The sequence below is a fragment of the Eublepharis macularius genome, chromosome 5 (assembly GCF_028583425.1).
Source record: "Eublepharis macularius isolate TG4126 chromosome 5, MPM_Emac_v1.0, whole genome shotgun sequence".
Lineage (NCBI taxonomy): Eukaryota > Metazoa > Chordata > Lepidosauria > Squamata > Eublepharidae > Eublepharis > Eublepharis macularius.
Genome location: NC_072794.1, coordinates 170,299,830 through 170,312,771, shown reverse-complemented (window position 1 = coordinate 170,312,771; position 12,942 = coordinate 170,299,830). Strand labels below are relative to the sequence as shown.

Sequence of the window (12,942 nt, the reverse complement as noted above, 5' to 3'; positions counted from 1 at the left end):
ACATATGTCCATAGGATTACTCAGAAGCAAGGTAAGCGTCTAAGCAGCAAGCGCAAGATTGACAGGAATAGTGATATGTGGAAAAATCCTTCCTCTTAACACACACGTTTGCTCCTTCCCCCCTCCCAACAGTAAATAGGATTTTGGGCGCAAACCTGGCGTGAGAACGTCTCACATCTTCGTACTATCAAGTTGAGTCACTGGGAAAGCAAGACACAGCAATTCATGGGAGTGAGTATTATACAAGTTCATGAACACTGACAGATTCTACAGTCCCTTAGATAGGCACCTGTACTAAGCCTGCGAGAGGAACAGTTATGGCATTGGCAATATGATATCAAGTTACAGCAAGTTACAGCATGAAACCTTGGTTCAGGACAACAGGTTTGCATTAGAATTGGCATTGCAGACAACAGCATTGATATTGGCATGGCTGATACGTGGCTCAGACATGACATTAAGCAGTGGGGTCCCTCAACGTAAAGGGAAGGCCTCAGCCACTGTTGTTATCCCTCCAGAGTAACTTGTTGGCCAGTGTGTGAGACAGGGTGCTAAACTAGATGGACCCCTGGTCTGATCCAACAGGGCTCTTCTTATGCTTGCTTTCCCTGTTTTATCCTCACAACAACCCTCTGAGGTAGGTTAGGCTGAAAGAGAATGATCAGCCCAAGGTCACCCACTGAACTTCCATGACAGAGAGGGAGGATTTGAATCCGACTCGCTCAGATCTTAGACCAAAGTGCACAGTCGCACAGCACAGTGGCTTTCATCTTACTATGTCCGTATGGACAGTTTGTATTTGCCTTTTGCTACCTGGCTGATGACTATTTTATGTCTTATCAGGGTTGGATATCTTTGAGTTTTCATTGGAAAAGTTAATTTTTTTGTTGAACTTCCTTTTAAAATTTTTTTATGACTCATGATCTGAATTGCTTTAAAAATCGTTTGTTGCTGCTAGTTCATTAGCTGTTTTATTCTTATCATGTCTTGTTTTCGAGCTTGCAGCAAGCTACCTTAAGCAGCCTAGTTCGAGACAGGCGACAGAGAAATATCCTTGGTGATTATTTTCTTCTGTATGTCATAAAAGAATGATAACAATCGTGCACTTTTTTTTAAAGCAAAGAGGTTTGTGTTTTTGGCAGAAATGCCTACGAAATAAGCCCACATCGCTGTCAGCGAGAGGTGATGCAATAACCCAACATCTATTTTTTAAAACTTGATTTAAAAGAAGAAGAAAAAACATTTGAAAGTGCATAAAGAATCTTATACAGAATAATAGATTTAAGCTGCAACAAAAACATAAGCAAGATATATAACAACACAGCTAGATTACATAGATTCCCTCTCCTTAATTACTTATACCCCAAATTGTATACTCAACATTCTACATTCAATCATAAACATCGCATTTTATGTTCAACGTTTTTAAGATCTTAATTTTTTAATCGATCTATATCCATGTTGACTATTCTTGATTTTTCTTAGTTGCCGACTACGTATTCAACGAAATCTCTCCATTTCCCCTGAAATTCCTCTTTTGGTCTGTTGTGCATATAACAAGGGAATTTAGCCGTAGAGGTATAGTCATACAATTTATTAATCTATTCAATCACATCTGGACAAAATTCTATCTTCCATTTTGCTGCACATGCAACTCTCACAGCTGTTATACTTAAAAAGTTCACTGTGTGCTTCGGTAATATTATTCGGTAAGATATTTAATAAAATGTTTTTTTCGGATTCAACTCAAAGCAAAACTTTAATATCTTTTACATCTTTTCATGTATTTTTATCCGCTGTCTTCTCGCCCTCTTACATGTCTACCACATACAATAAGAGATGCAACATAAACCAACATCTATTGATCAGCAATATTCCAGCCACTTGGCAGAGGTCTGATCAGAATCCCATAGAGATTCATGGAGGAGAAGTCTCATCAATGGCTGCAAGCCATGGTGACTAAAGGGAACCTCCCCATTCAGAGGCAGTCAACCCCCGAATACCAGTGCCAGGAGGCAACATCAGGGGAAGGCCTTGGCCTCTAGGCCATGGCCCTCTAAAGTAACTGGTTGCACTCTGTGCGAGACAGTAAAGAGTCCAGTAGCACCTTAAAGACTAACCAACTTTACTGTAGCATAAGCTTTCGAGAATCACAGTCCTCTTCATCAGATGCATGACAAAGATAACTGTGATTCTCGAAAGCTGATGCTACAATAAAGTTGGTTAGTCTTTAAGGTGCTACTGGACTCTTTACTATTTTGCGACTACAGACTAACACGGCTAACTCCTCTGGATGTAGATCTTCAATCTACCAGGACATTCCATCAAAGACTTAAAGGTCGCTGTAGTTCAACAGAACCCTTTCAAAAACAAAATCCAACGGGAAGCTGCTGAATTGGAATTCATATGCAAATTCGACTCTGTCAAGCTGGGACTGAATAGGGACTATGAATGGTTATCTCATTATCACAGGTAACTGATTTGCTTTACAGAGGCGGGGTCAGGGGGAGTCCAGTGGCACCTGGCGTGGACTTTCGAGGACCGCGGTTCTCTTTGTCAGATGCATCTGGCGGGGAGGACTCTGGTTATCGAGGGCTTGTGCTGCAGTGGAATTGGATAGTCTAGGTGCTGCTGCTGAACTCTTTTTGATTTTGCTACTACAGACTTAACACGGCAAACTCCTTTGAATCTACACAAGCAAACTGATCCCCACACCAAAAGGAGCTGTCTGCATCTCCATATCAAAGGAGTTGTTTACATCCCCCCTCTCCTCCTTCCTCCCTTCCCCCCCTCCTCCTCTATATTTGGCCAGTTTCCTTCTGCCCTCCATCTGACGAAGAGAACATGATTCTCGAAAGCTTATGCTACAATAAAATTGGTTAGTCTTAAAGGTGCTACTGGACTCTTTTTGATTTTCCTCTGGATGTGTGAGACAGGATGCTGGACTAGAAGGATTAAGCAGAGTCCCTCTTATGTTTAGGGTTGCTATACACGTCTTTGCTGGAGTTTCAGACCATTTGATTGGGGATGTTTATATATTGTTATTGCTCTTGAAAAAGTGGAATTGATGAAACAGGTTGAGTGAGATGGCTTCCCTGTTGGGCCCTTAGGGGGATCCACCCCCCTGGGATGCAGTATCCTACCTGCCCGGAGATAAACCGAAAAAAGAGGATGTTAACCATGATTCTGAATTCAATGCACTTACCCGCCTTGTCCACAATTTATCTGCACATGTCACTTTAAGACCTTATCCCGACAACTCTGCAAGAGATAGAGTTAAGAAGATGGATGATTTATTCTTATTGGACAGTGATTGATATTACTGGAAGGACTGTTGAGATGTTTATTGAAATGTAAATTATTGCTGTTTATATAGGGTTCTTCGAATGACTGTATGAGAATATGTAGTATGTATATCAATTCACTGTTTACACTGGGCACTTCAATAGATTGTAAATAGCTTTGTAACTTCATGATTGATTGTATCATCCTCCAGTGCAGCCCCCCCCCCCCGCTTTTTGGTTTTGCAGGTTTCAAATACAGCAGCAGGGCACATGTGTCCTGGAGATGCTCTGATCAGCTGATAAAAACTGCTGGTGGTCCTTGGCCCCTGAGAGGTTTGCCTAGCCTCAACCAGAGCGAGGGCATTCTCGGTCCTAGTACCAGCCTGGGGGATCTCTCTATCTGCTGAAACCTGGGCCCAGCAAGATTTGCTATCATTTCACTGGGCTTGTAAGACAGAGATGTTCTGCCAGGCATATGGTTGAGGCTGGGCTATGGACAAACCTTCCTACCAGTCTCCTGTTGAGAAGGGTAGTGCAATCCCCACCCTGATTTTTCCCCACTGGCTGGACCACCTCTGCTCTTTTATCCCCCAACCCACAGAACGTTTGCTTGTGGTTGGAAATATGGGCTGCCAGCTAGAACTGTTTTCTTACTGATTTGTATGTTTTTAAATGGTTTTTAAAGCACATTTAATTGTAAATTTTAATAGTGATATTATCTGCTCTGAGCCTGTTCATGGGGAGAGCAGATTATAACTCCAATCAGGGCTCATTTTGAGGGGGAACGCACAGGAACACAGTTCCGGTAGTTCTCCGAAGAGGTCACATGTCAGGTGGTCCCGCTCACCTGATTTTTGGCCATTTTGGGCCCATTTCGGCCAGGATTTGGTCCAAAGTATCCAGGATCAGGCTTAAAACAGCCAGAATTGCTCCCAAAATGGCCAGGATCGGGCCTCTGATGGGTGGTGGATCACTCTCCCGCTCAGCAGCAGCCCAATTCTAACCATTTTGGGCCCCTTTTCTGCCATTTTCAGCATCCTTTTGCCATTTTGGGCCCAATTTTGGCCCTGAATGTCCAGAATTGGGTCCAAAACAGCCAGGATACGTTATGTCAGGGGGTGTGGCATATGCAAATCAGTCATGCGAATGACACACTTCAGGTGATATAAAGGGGTGTGGCATATGCTAATGAGTTATGCTAATGAGTTATGCTAATGAGTTCCTGCAGCTCTTTTTCTGCAAAATGACCCCTGACTCCAATCAATAAAATCACTCTCACTCACTCACTCACTCACTCACTCACTCACTCACTCACTCACTCACTCACTCACTCAATCAATCAATCAATCAATCAATCAATCAATCAATCAATCAATCAATCAATCAATCAGAGTTCCACTTGTCTTAAACACAAGTAACATATTCCATTGAGGTAGATAGAGAGGTGTGCAGCTGAAGATTTAAGCACACATGTATGTGTGTCTGGCGTGTCATAAATATTCATCTCCTGAGCCATAATTTCAGCTTTCCATAGACCCCCTCGGGCAGTTGGTAATTTCAGAAAGCTTTGCTAAAATGAATGACATTCTGCAACCTGTGCAGATTTCTTTTGCAAAATCCAGTTTTGCTACTGATGAGTGGGGGAGGCAAAAAGCTTTCTAGGGCACCGAAACCTTACCCTCCACCACTGGGTTTTCTATTAACTTGTGAGAGTTCAAAGGGTATTTTTGTGCACTTCCCACTTTGCTACCTTGAGGTTGCAAGCTGTGTCTTTTTTTCTTTATAGATTCTCAGGCAGCAGAATCCGGACCCCAGTTCCACGCTGCGCTTGCTTTCTGCAAACAATAAAAAACTGAATGATTAAAAAAGGATTTTTTACTCAGCTAGGAGGGCTGTATTGTAGGGAAGAAGTCTCAAAGAGGTACTTTGCTAACAAGTTAGGGACCATAGACTATCTATTGCTTTAAGTATAGTCCTACTGGCTGGTTCTCTGTTGCCTAATGCCAGTCCTAGAATTTTTTATGGTTTAAGGACCATAAACTTCATCACTATGTTGCCTTACGTCCTATCTGTTGTATCAAATATGTGCTCCTATGTACTACCTGCTGCTTTAAGTATGACCCTACTGGGTAGTTCTATGTTGTTGAATGTCAGTCCTAGAATTGCTTGCGCTCTGTTTCAGCATTTCTTCAACTTTGTATTGGATTCTTGCTAATGCAATGCCTTTGTAAACTTGCATTTATTACTCTGTGGCATTATTTATTGAAATGTCCTTGATATCAACTGTGCTAATCTCACTCTATGTACTCCGCCAAATAAATAATAATAATAATAATAATAATAATAATAATAATAATAATAATAATAGATAGATAGATGGATGGATGGATGGATGGATGGATGGATGGATGGATGGATGGATAGATAGATAGATAGATAGATAGATAGATAGATAGATAGATAGATAGATAGATAGATAGATAGATAGATAGATAGATAGATAGATAGATAGATAGATAGATACTTTGCTCAAGGTCTCTCCTTGTAAACACCGCCCCACCTGACCGCAGCTTTCCCAGCCTCTCCTCCACTCCGTGATAGTTGGGAATTCTGCAACTCCGAAGCCTGGATTATTACTTGGCGCCCGCTCCCTGCCACTCTCTCGCGGTTCCTACCCCCACCCCCCAATCCTATCTCAAGTGCCACCTTTAGTGTCTGGCTTCAAAGCGGCTTGCCTGCTCTGCTCATCTTGGCTTAACGCCTTCCTCGGCAGGGGTGTGGGGGAGTGGGCTTCTTTCCGCGTTGGGAGGTGAGTGGAGGGGGGCGGAGTGGAGGCGACCCCGCCTTTGCCTGCAGCTGGCAGAAAGGATTGCCAAGGGAGAGGTAAGCAGCCAGCAGCCTGCCTTCCGCCTTTCCCCCTCCCTTCCAGCGAGGCAGAGAAAGGCAGCTCCGCCTCCCCTCCCTCCCCGCCAGTGGCCCCTGGGGCAGGCCCCGGGGTAGCTTATTGTGGGAGCAGCAGGTGCCTTAGCCGCTCAGGTGGGCCGTTGCACTGCAGCCCGGGGTGGGGGGCTGGAAAGGGGGAGGTGAGTTAAGAGTGCAAGCAGACCTGGGGCGGGGGGCGTCTCCCAGAGAGGGGGTCTGGGTTGCAAAAGGGAAAGATCTGGCGGTGTTGGAGGCAGGAGGAAAGAGAAGCCGGGGCGACGCTGAGCGAACTCCCCGGGCCTGGCTCGCCTCCGTGCAACGCCCCCGCTCCTAAGCCGGAGCCGCGCCGTGGTGCTGAACGGACAGCGACCGCTCGCCACGCCTTGCCGGAGCCGGACGGGCCTCTTGCAACGCTCAAGGCGACCGCCAGGGGCGCAGCTGCGGGCTCCACCTTTGTCTCCCTTGGAAGCACAGCAAGCCCCCCCCAGCTCCGCCTATCCCCCCCCCCATGTTTCCCCAGGCCGCCTAAGCCGTGGCCATCGCAGGAGGAGGAGGAGCCCGCGACGGAGCGTCCATGGTGGCTGGCGGCGGGGAGCCTAAGCCAGGGGGACTTGCTGGATGTCCCCCCCGCGGCAGCATGCGCCCCGAGGCAGCCAGGCAGGAGGGCTGGGAGAACACAGGTACTAGGGCAGCCACCCTGCCCCTCTGCAGTCCTCACCGCTTGGAGGGAGGGTGAGAGACAGCAACAGGAAACGGAGGGTGTCTAGAAGGGTCACAAAGACTGTTCTTGCGTGACAAGCGGTCCTTGTGGGATTGATGGGGGGGGGGCACTGGGGAAGGGGTGGGAGAGAGAGAAGGACGGATCCGGGAGCCATCCTTCAGTGCACGCGGGGAGGGTGTTCGTGCACGCGCGTGTGTGATGCAATGACCCGTGTGCGGGATGAGAGGTCGTTTGAAAGGAACGATGGATTTGCCCCGGTAGTCGCGCGTGTGAAAGACTGAAAAAATAATGACTTGCCCTCAGTTACTATCGTAGCAACCGGGAGGAAAGAGTGAGCTTGTCGGTGCGACAGACAGACAGACCCAAGGTGTTTGACCCTCTCCGGCCCCACATCTGGAGAACTCCTGATCAGATTCTGTCTCGGCCCTCTTCTCCTTGGGTGCTAGAAAGTAAGAGCCTCGGAGTACTTTGCTGAGAGCAAGGGAGCTTAGTAGCAGCGACTACAATAATAAAAGATATGTGAGAGGGGAACACAATGCAGTGTGACATACATTGGGCATAGGGATGCCAGCCTCCAGGTGGAAACTGGAGATCTCCCGGAATTACAGAGATAATAGAATCATAGGGTTGGAAGGGACCTCCGGGGTCATCTAGTCCAACCCCCTGCACAAGGCAGGAAAGTCACAACTACCTTCCCCCACACCCCCAGTGACCCTTACTCCATGCCCAGAAGATGGCAAACCACCTCCCTGGCCAATTTTGCCTTGGGAAAATTGCTACTTGACCCCAAAGTGGCAATTAGCATTACCCTGGGCATGTAAGAAGGGGCCACAAGAACTAGGCACTGATGTAACCCTTCCTGCCTTCCCTCTCATGATCTGCCCAGGTTCACAGAATCAGCATTGAATTCTGATCAGGTCAAATGCTATGACATCCCACCCCAGCTGAGCTTCTTTCCCCTCACAAATTCTACCTCCCCCAAGATCTGGCCTCCGAGCTCTTGGAATTTCCCAACCAGAGTTGGCAACATTAATTTGGGGCAGGATCTGGCAACAATTAAATCACACAGCTAAATCTCAGTCCATTGCTTCAAATGGGGCCAACACCCAGTCCTGCACCTCTTTACACAGAAGTAAGGCCAACTTGGTTCACTCTCAAGTAAAAATAACATGGCGGTGGAAACTTCCAGCAAGTTGTAGCTGACTTGTGCTGACCCCTGCTAGGTTTTTCACGGAAAGAGACTAACAGAGGTGGTTTGCTATTGACTGATTTTGCATAGTCTTCCTTGGAGGTCTCCCATTTAATTACTAACCAAGGCAGACCCTGCTTAGTTTCTGATGAGACTGAGGTTGGTTGGGCTATTCAGGTCAGGACAAACATCCATAGACTTGCAGATTTAGTAGATCCAGAGGAGTTCGCCGTGTTAGTCTGTAGTAGCAAAACAGAAAAGAGTCCGGTAGCACCTTTAAGACTAACCAACTCTACCGTAGCATAAGCCCTCGAGAACCGCAGCTCTCCTCATCAGATTTAGTAGCAAATTGTTGCTGAACTGTGCCCAATAGATATTGGCATGTCTATGTGAACAGGAGACCAGCCTTACTGTATAGGCCAGCCCAGTTCACTCTCCCTCTCTTTGTAGGCACCTGAAGCTTAGCTCTGCAGTACAGACTCTGGATTTTTTTTCTGTGCAACCTCTGTAGGCCACTCATATCTATCATACAGTGTGCGCATGTGTGCACCAAGAATGACTTCCTCGTATCTTGCACCTTCCTTTCAGATGACCTTTGCATGGTAGCTCCATTTGCAAGAGGTGCTTACCCAGCTGCTCTCCTTCAAAATGTTTTATTTAACCCCTTCCCCTCTCCCAAAGATGTGATGTCAGGCAGATGCTTTGCAGACCTGAGAAAGAAGCAGGCAGGAGTAACGGAATGTTCACCATAATTCAGGTGGCAGGATGAGGTTTGTTTATGAATACTTTTTATTTTACTGTTAAGTTTAAAATCCCACTAAAAAGGGAAAAGAGAAAGAAAAAGAAATAAAGGAGGGAGAGAAAAATAGAGAGAAAAAGAAGAGAGCAAAAGTTAAAGGAAAATAACAAAGAAAAACAATACATATATAAGAAATCATTTTCCATTTTTCTCTACAACACCTAGCATATCCTTACACACATTATATTTATAGTTTTGATACCTCCAAAATTTATCTTTTCAAGACCTTCTATTGAGTTTTCCCGTTTATCTTCTTAGAAATCAGATCCGCAAATCATTCGTTCATTTTTTCTTCTCTCGCGCAGAAAGTCAACAAGGGGGTTCCAATTTACTATAAAGGTAGACAATGTTTTATCTCTGATTGGAGCTGTAAGTTTAGCCATCTCCGCTAACTCCATCATTTTCACAGGCAGGATGGGGTTTCTGAGGGAAGAGCTAGAACCCTTCAGCCACATCTGCAAAAATGACTCCCCCCACCCTTCTAGGGTTGCAGTAAGAGGGGACGGGGTATGCCGATTGGCTCTCCCATACTTGGCTCACTGATTGTTCCATTGGTTCTGCAGAGGGTTGCCAGGTTCAGGTTGGGAAATTCCTGGAGATTCTGGAGGTGGAGCCTGGTTTGGGGAGGGGAGGAGCCTGGTTTGGGGAGGGGAGGAGCTTCAATAGGGTATAATGCCATAGAGTCTACCCTCCAAAGCAGCCATTTTCTCCTGGGGAACTGATCTCTGTGGCCTGGAGATCAGTTGTAATTCCAGGAGATCTCCAGCCACCACCTGGAGTTCCTGGTTCTTCCAAAAATAAGAACAAAAACCATGTAGTGTCTTTTATTAGAACCAACTAAATTGACACAAAATATTGTGCAAGCCTTCAAGCTCCACGGAACGCTTCACCAGATTGGATGATGTAATATTTTAAAAGATTGGAAAAGCAAGGAAAAGCAGATTTTTAAAGCCATGATACATACATAGTAGCTCACCAAGGTCTCAAGCAGAGGTCTTTCACATCACCCATCATCATAGATCCAGAGGAGTTAGCTGTGTTAGTCTGTAGTCGCAAAATAGTAAAGAGTCCAATAGCACCTTTAAGACTCACCAACTTTATTGTAGCATAAGCTTTCGAAAGCCACCACTCTCTTCGTCAGATGCATGGAGGGTAAGAAGAAACTGGCCTATATATCTCTGGCCAGTTGCTTCTAACCCTCCATGCATCTGACGAAGAGAGCTGTGGCTCTCAAAAAGCTTATGCTACAGTAAAGTTGGTGAGTCTTAAAGGTGCTACTGGACTCTTTACTATTTCACACCACTCACTAGCTGATCTTTTTAACTGGAGATTCTGGGGATTGAACCTGGGACCTTCTCTATGCCAAGTAGATGTTGTACCCGTGACTAGTTGTTGTACCACTGAGCCACAACTGAGCCAACCTACACTCCTCCTCTTACAACCTGGTCTTGCTGGCATCCTCTGTGAAATGCATGAAAGCACAAACTTTAACTTTAGTCCTGGTGTTAGGATATAGCACCTCCTTTGGGAGTCTACCCACAGGCATGGTTCTCATGGATTCTTGACTCTTTGATTCTTTGTCTCCAGCAGTTGAAGCATTGACAGAGATGATCAAGGGGGCTGTATCCCAATGGCGTCCTCACATCCCCTGGAACTGACAGTCTTGGGAAATGGACCAGGGCCCAGCCAAGGAGCCCCAGAAGGCAGGCCTTCACCACCATGGACAGCTCCCAATCTGGGCATTGAGAATATCTCCTATGAGGGGGAGGAGGAGGAAGAGGAGGAAGAGGAGGCAGAAACCTCCTTCGGAAATGGCCACGGTCCCTCCAGCGGCCCCAGGGAGCATTCGGCGCCCCCAAGGGGAGACCTCTCCCCCAGGTCCGAGGACGGTCCTCCGTCAGACGCAACCGGGAATTCTGTGGACTACGGCTTCATTTCGGCTTTGGTCTTCTTGGTGGCTGGGATTTTGCTGGTGATCGTGGCTTACAGCATCCCGCGGGAGGCACGGGTCGACCCGGACACAGTGTCCGCCCGGGAGATGGAAAGGCTAGAGATGTACTATGCGCGCCTGGGCTCCCACTTGGACAAGTGTATCATTGCCGGCTTGGGCTTCTTGACCTTGGGGGGGATGCTTCTGTCCGTGCTCTTGATGGTCTCCATCTATAAGGGGGAACTGTATCGGAGAAGGAACTTCCCAGCCTCCAGAGGTCCCAGGAAGACCTACGGATCTATAAACCTGAGGATGAGGCAGCTTAACGGTGAAGGTGGGCAAAATTTGGTGGAGAATGAGGTCATTCAGATGACGGAAGCTGTGCCCGTCAGCCAGAACTGCTGATGTTTCTAGACAGCGGGTCCATCCGGTATGATCTCTTCAGCCTAGCGAGGGCTTTGGGGGCTGAGAAGAAAAGTTCAGCACAACATATGTAACAATAACTTCGTACCTCAGAAAAGATCAGGAAAAAAAACAACAACTGGAATTTCACCTCCTGCAAAGAAAGACATGCTAGGAAGCCGTTTTAAGTAAAACCTCAGGCCTAAACTCAGACTGCCTTCTCTGCCAGCATTCAGAAGACGTGGCTTTCTACTTCACGAGAGAAGGGATGTCTTTCCAAAGCACCCAGAACAGATTTCAAAGAAAACTTCTGAAAGCTGAACGTTTTCAGCACCCGGTGCAGTACTGGAATAACCCTCCGCCTCTCCAGAACTGCATTTTCACTGTTGTGCTACCAAATAGCCTAGGCTGACGAAACAAAGCTGAAGCCACACATCAGAAATCCTCTAAAGAGCGTGGGCCTGTGCAGCACAGGGTCTGTACTTTTGGGCTAAGTAACTGTATTTTTTTGCAACAAGCAACTTATTAGCAATAGTTCAACGTATAAGATATGTGATTCTGAATCTCAGCTCACGCTCCTGACAGCAAGAGGCCAGAATACATTCAACTGGGATCCAGCTTGTACGAGTTCTCTAGAACTCAAGATCTCATCACCACAATGTCTGCATTTTTAACACATCGTAGTAGCAAATCCGGGATGGAAACATCCACAAACGGACTTGCAGATACACAACTCACACCAGCAAACCTGACTCATCTCCCCACGTGTTTTCACTGAAACGAGAATGCGGCTTCCTAACTGTTTGTTGCTCAATGAAGAAATGCACCAGAAAGCAATTTCATACACTCTCCAATTCCTGGGTTTCTCTGGTCACCGAGCGTCTTTGCCCCCACCAAATCACCTGCCTTCGATGCCAAACGTATCTGCTGCAATTAGGAGATAATATTACATCTGGGACACAAAGCATGAAACATTAATGAAGGCCAGCGTGTAGCCAACGTAGAGGAAAGTCTGTCAGCAGGAAGTATAAAAATGGAAATAATTCAGACACCACAATAAAGGTGACCTTTGCAAGGTACGGATGCCAGGAAAAAGCAAATGGGCTGCTCTCTGCCTCGTTTAAAAATGTGTGACCATATCCTGGGGAAAAAACCCCCCACATTATCGCTCAGTATAGGAGACTGCAATGAACCAAGGGGAAGAAGTAGACAGCTCGTGCGTTCACTTACGCCAGATTTATTGGCCTTGAAATCGTGATGCGTTGGTGGAGGTTTTTCGTGGGCATTGCTGTAATCGGGAGTGGGGAGAATAGGATTTAAAAATAATTCAAAAATGTCATAAAAGACATTTGGGGCGATGGTTTTCCTAACCTAGAGCTGCATCAACTTATGCTGCATAATGAGATGGTAGAGCGAACTGTTCCATTTCACACTGTGAGATACAATTTTCTAATGCTTCTCTGTATAAAAAAAAATCCCCACAAACGGAAAACCAGCACATCAAGGTGCCAGTCCAGCTTTCCCTGTGCTAGACTTCTGCTTGCCAAATCCTGGGAGATTTTTTTTAAAAAAATGTGATTTCCTGCCTGCAGACCAATCTAATTCTCTTCATTTCACCTCCAAACCCCTCATTTAGGCTTTTAATTTTTTATTGACATTAAAATTCTTTTGAGCAGCCTGCAGTTCGTTGCTCTC

The 12,942-nt window shown here is 46.2% G+C and overlaps 1 protein-coding gene across 1 annotated transcript; it reads left to right on the top strand.

Moving 5' to 3' along the window:
• Positions 1 to 10,545: 10,545 nt before the first annotated feature.
• Positions 10,546 to 11,250, top strand: TMEM74B (transmembrane protein 74B). The gene has a single exon (XM_054979290.1). It carries the CDS (start codon positions 10,546 to 10,548, stop codon positions 11,248 to 11,250), a length of 705 nt encoding a protein of 234 aa, XP_054835265.1.
• The last annotated feature ends 1,692 nt before the right edge of the window (positions 11,251 to 12,942 follow it).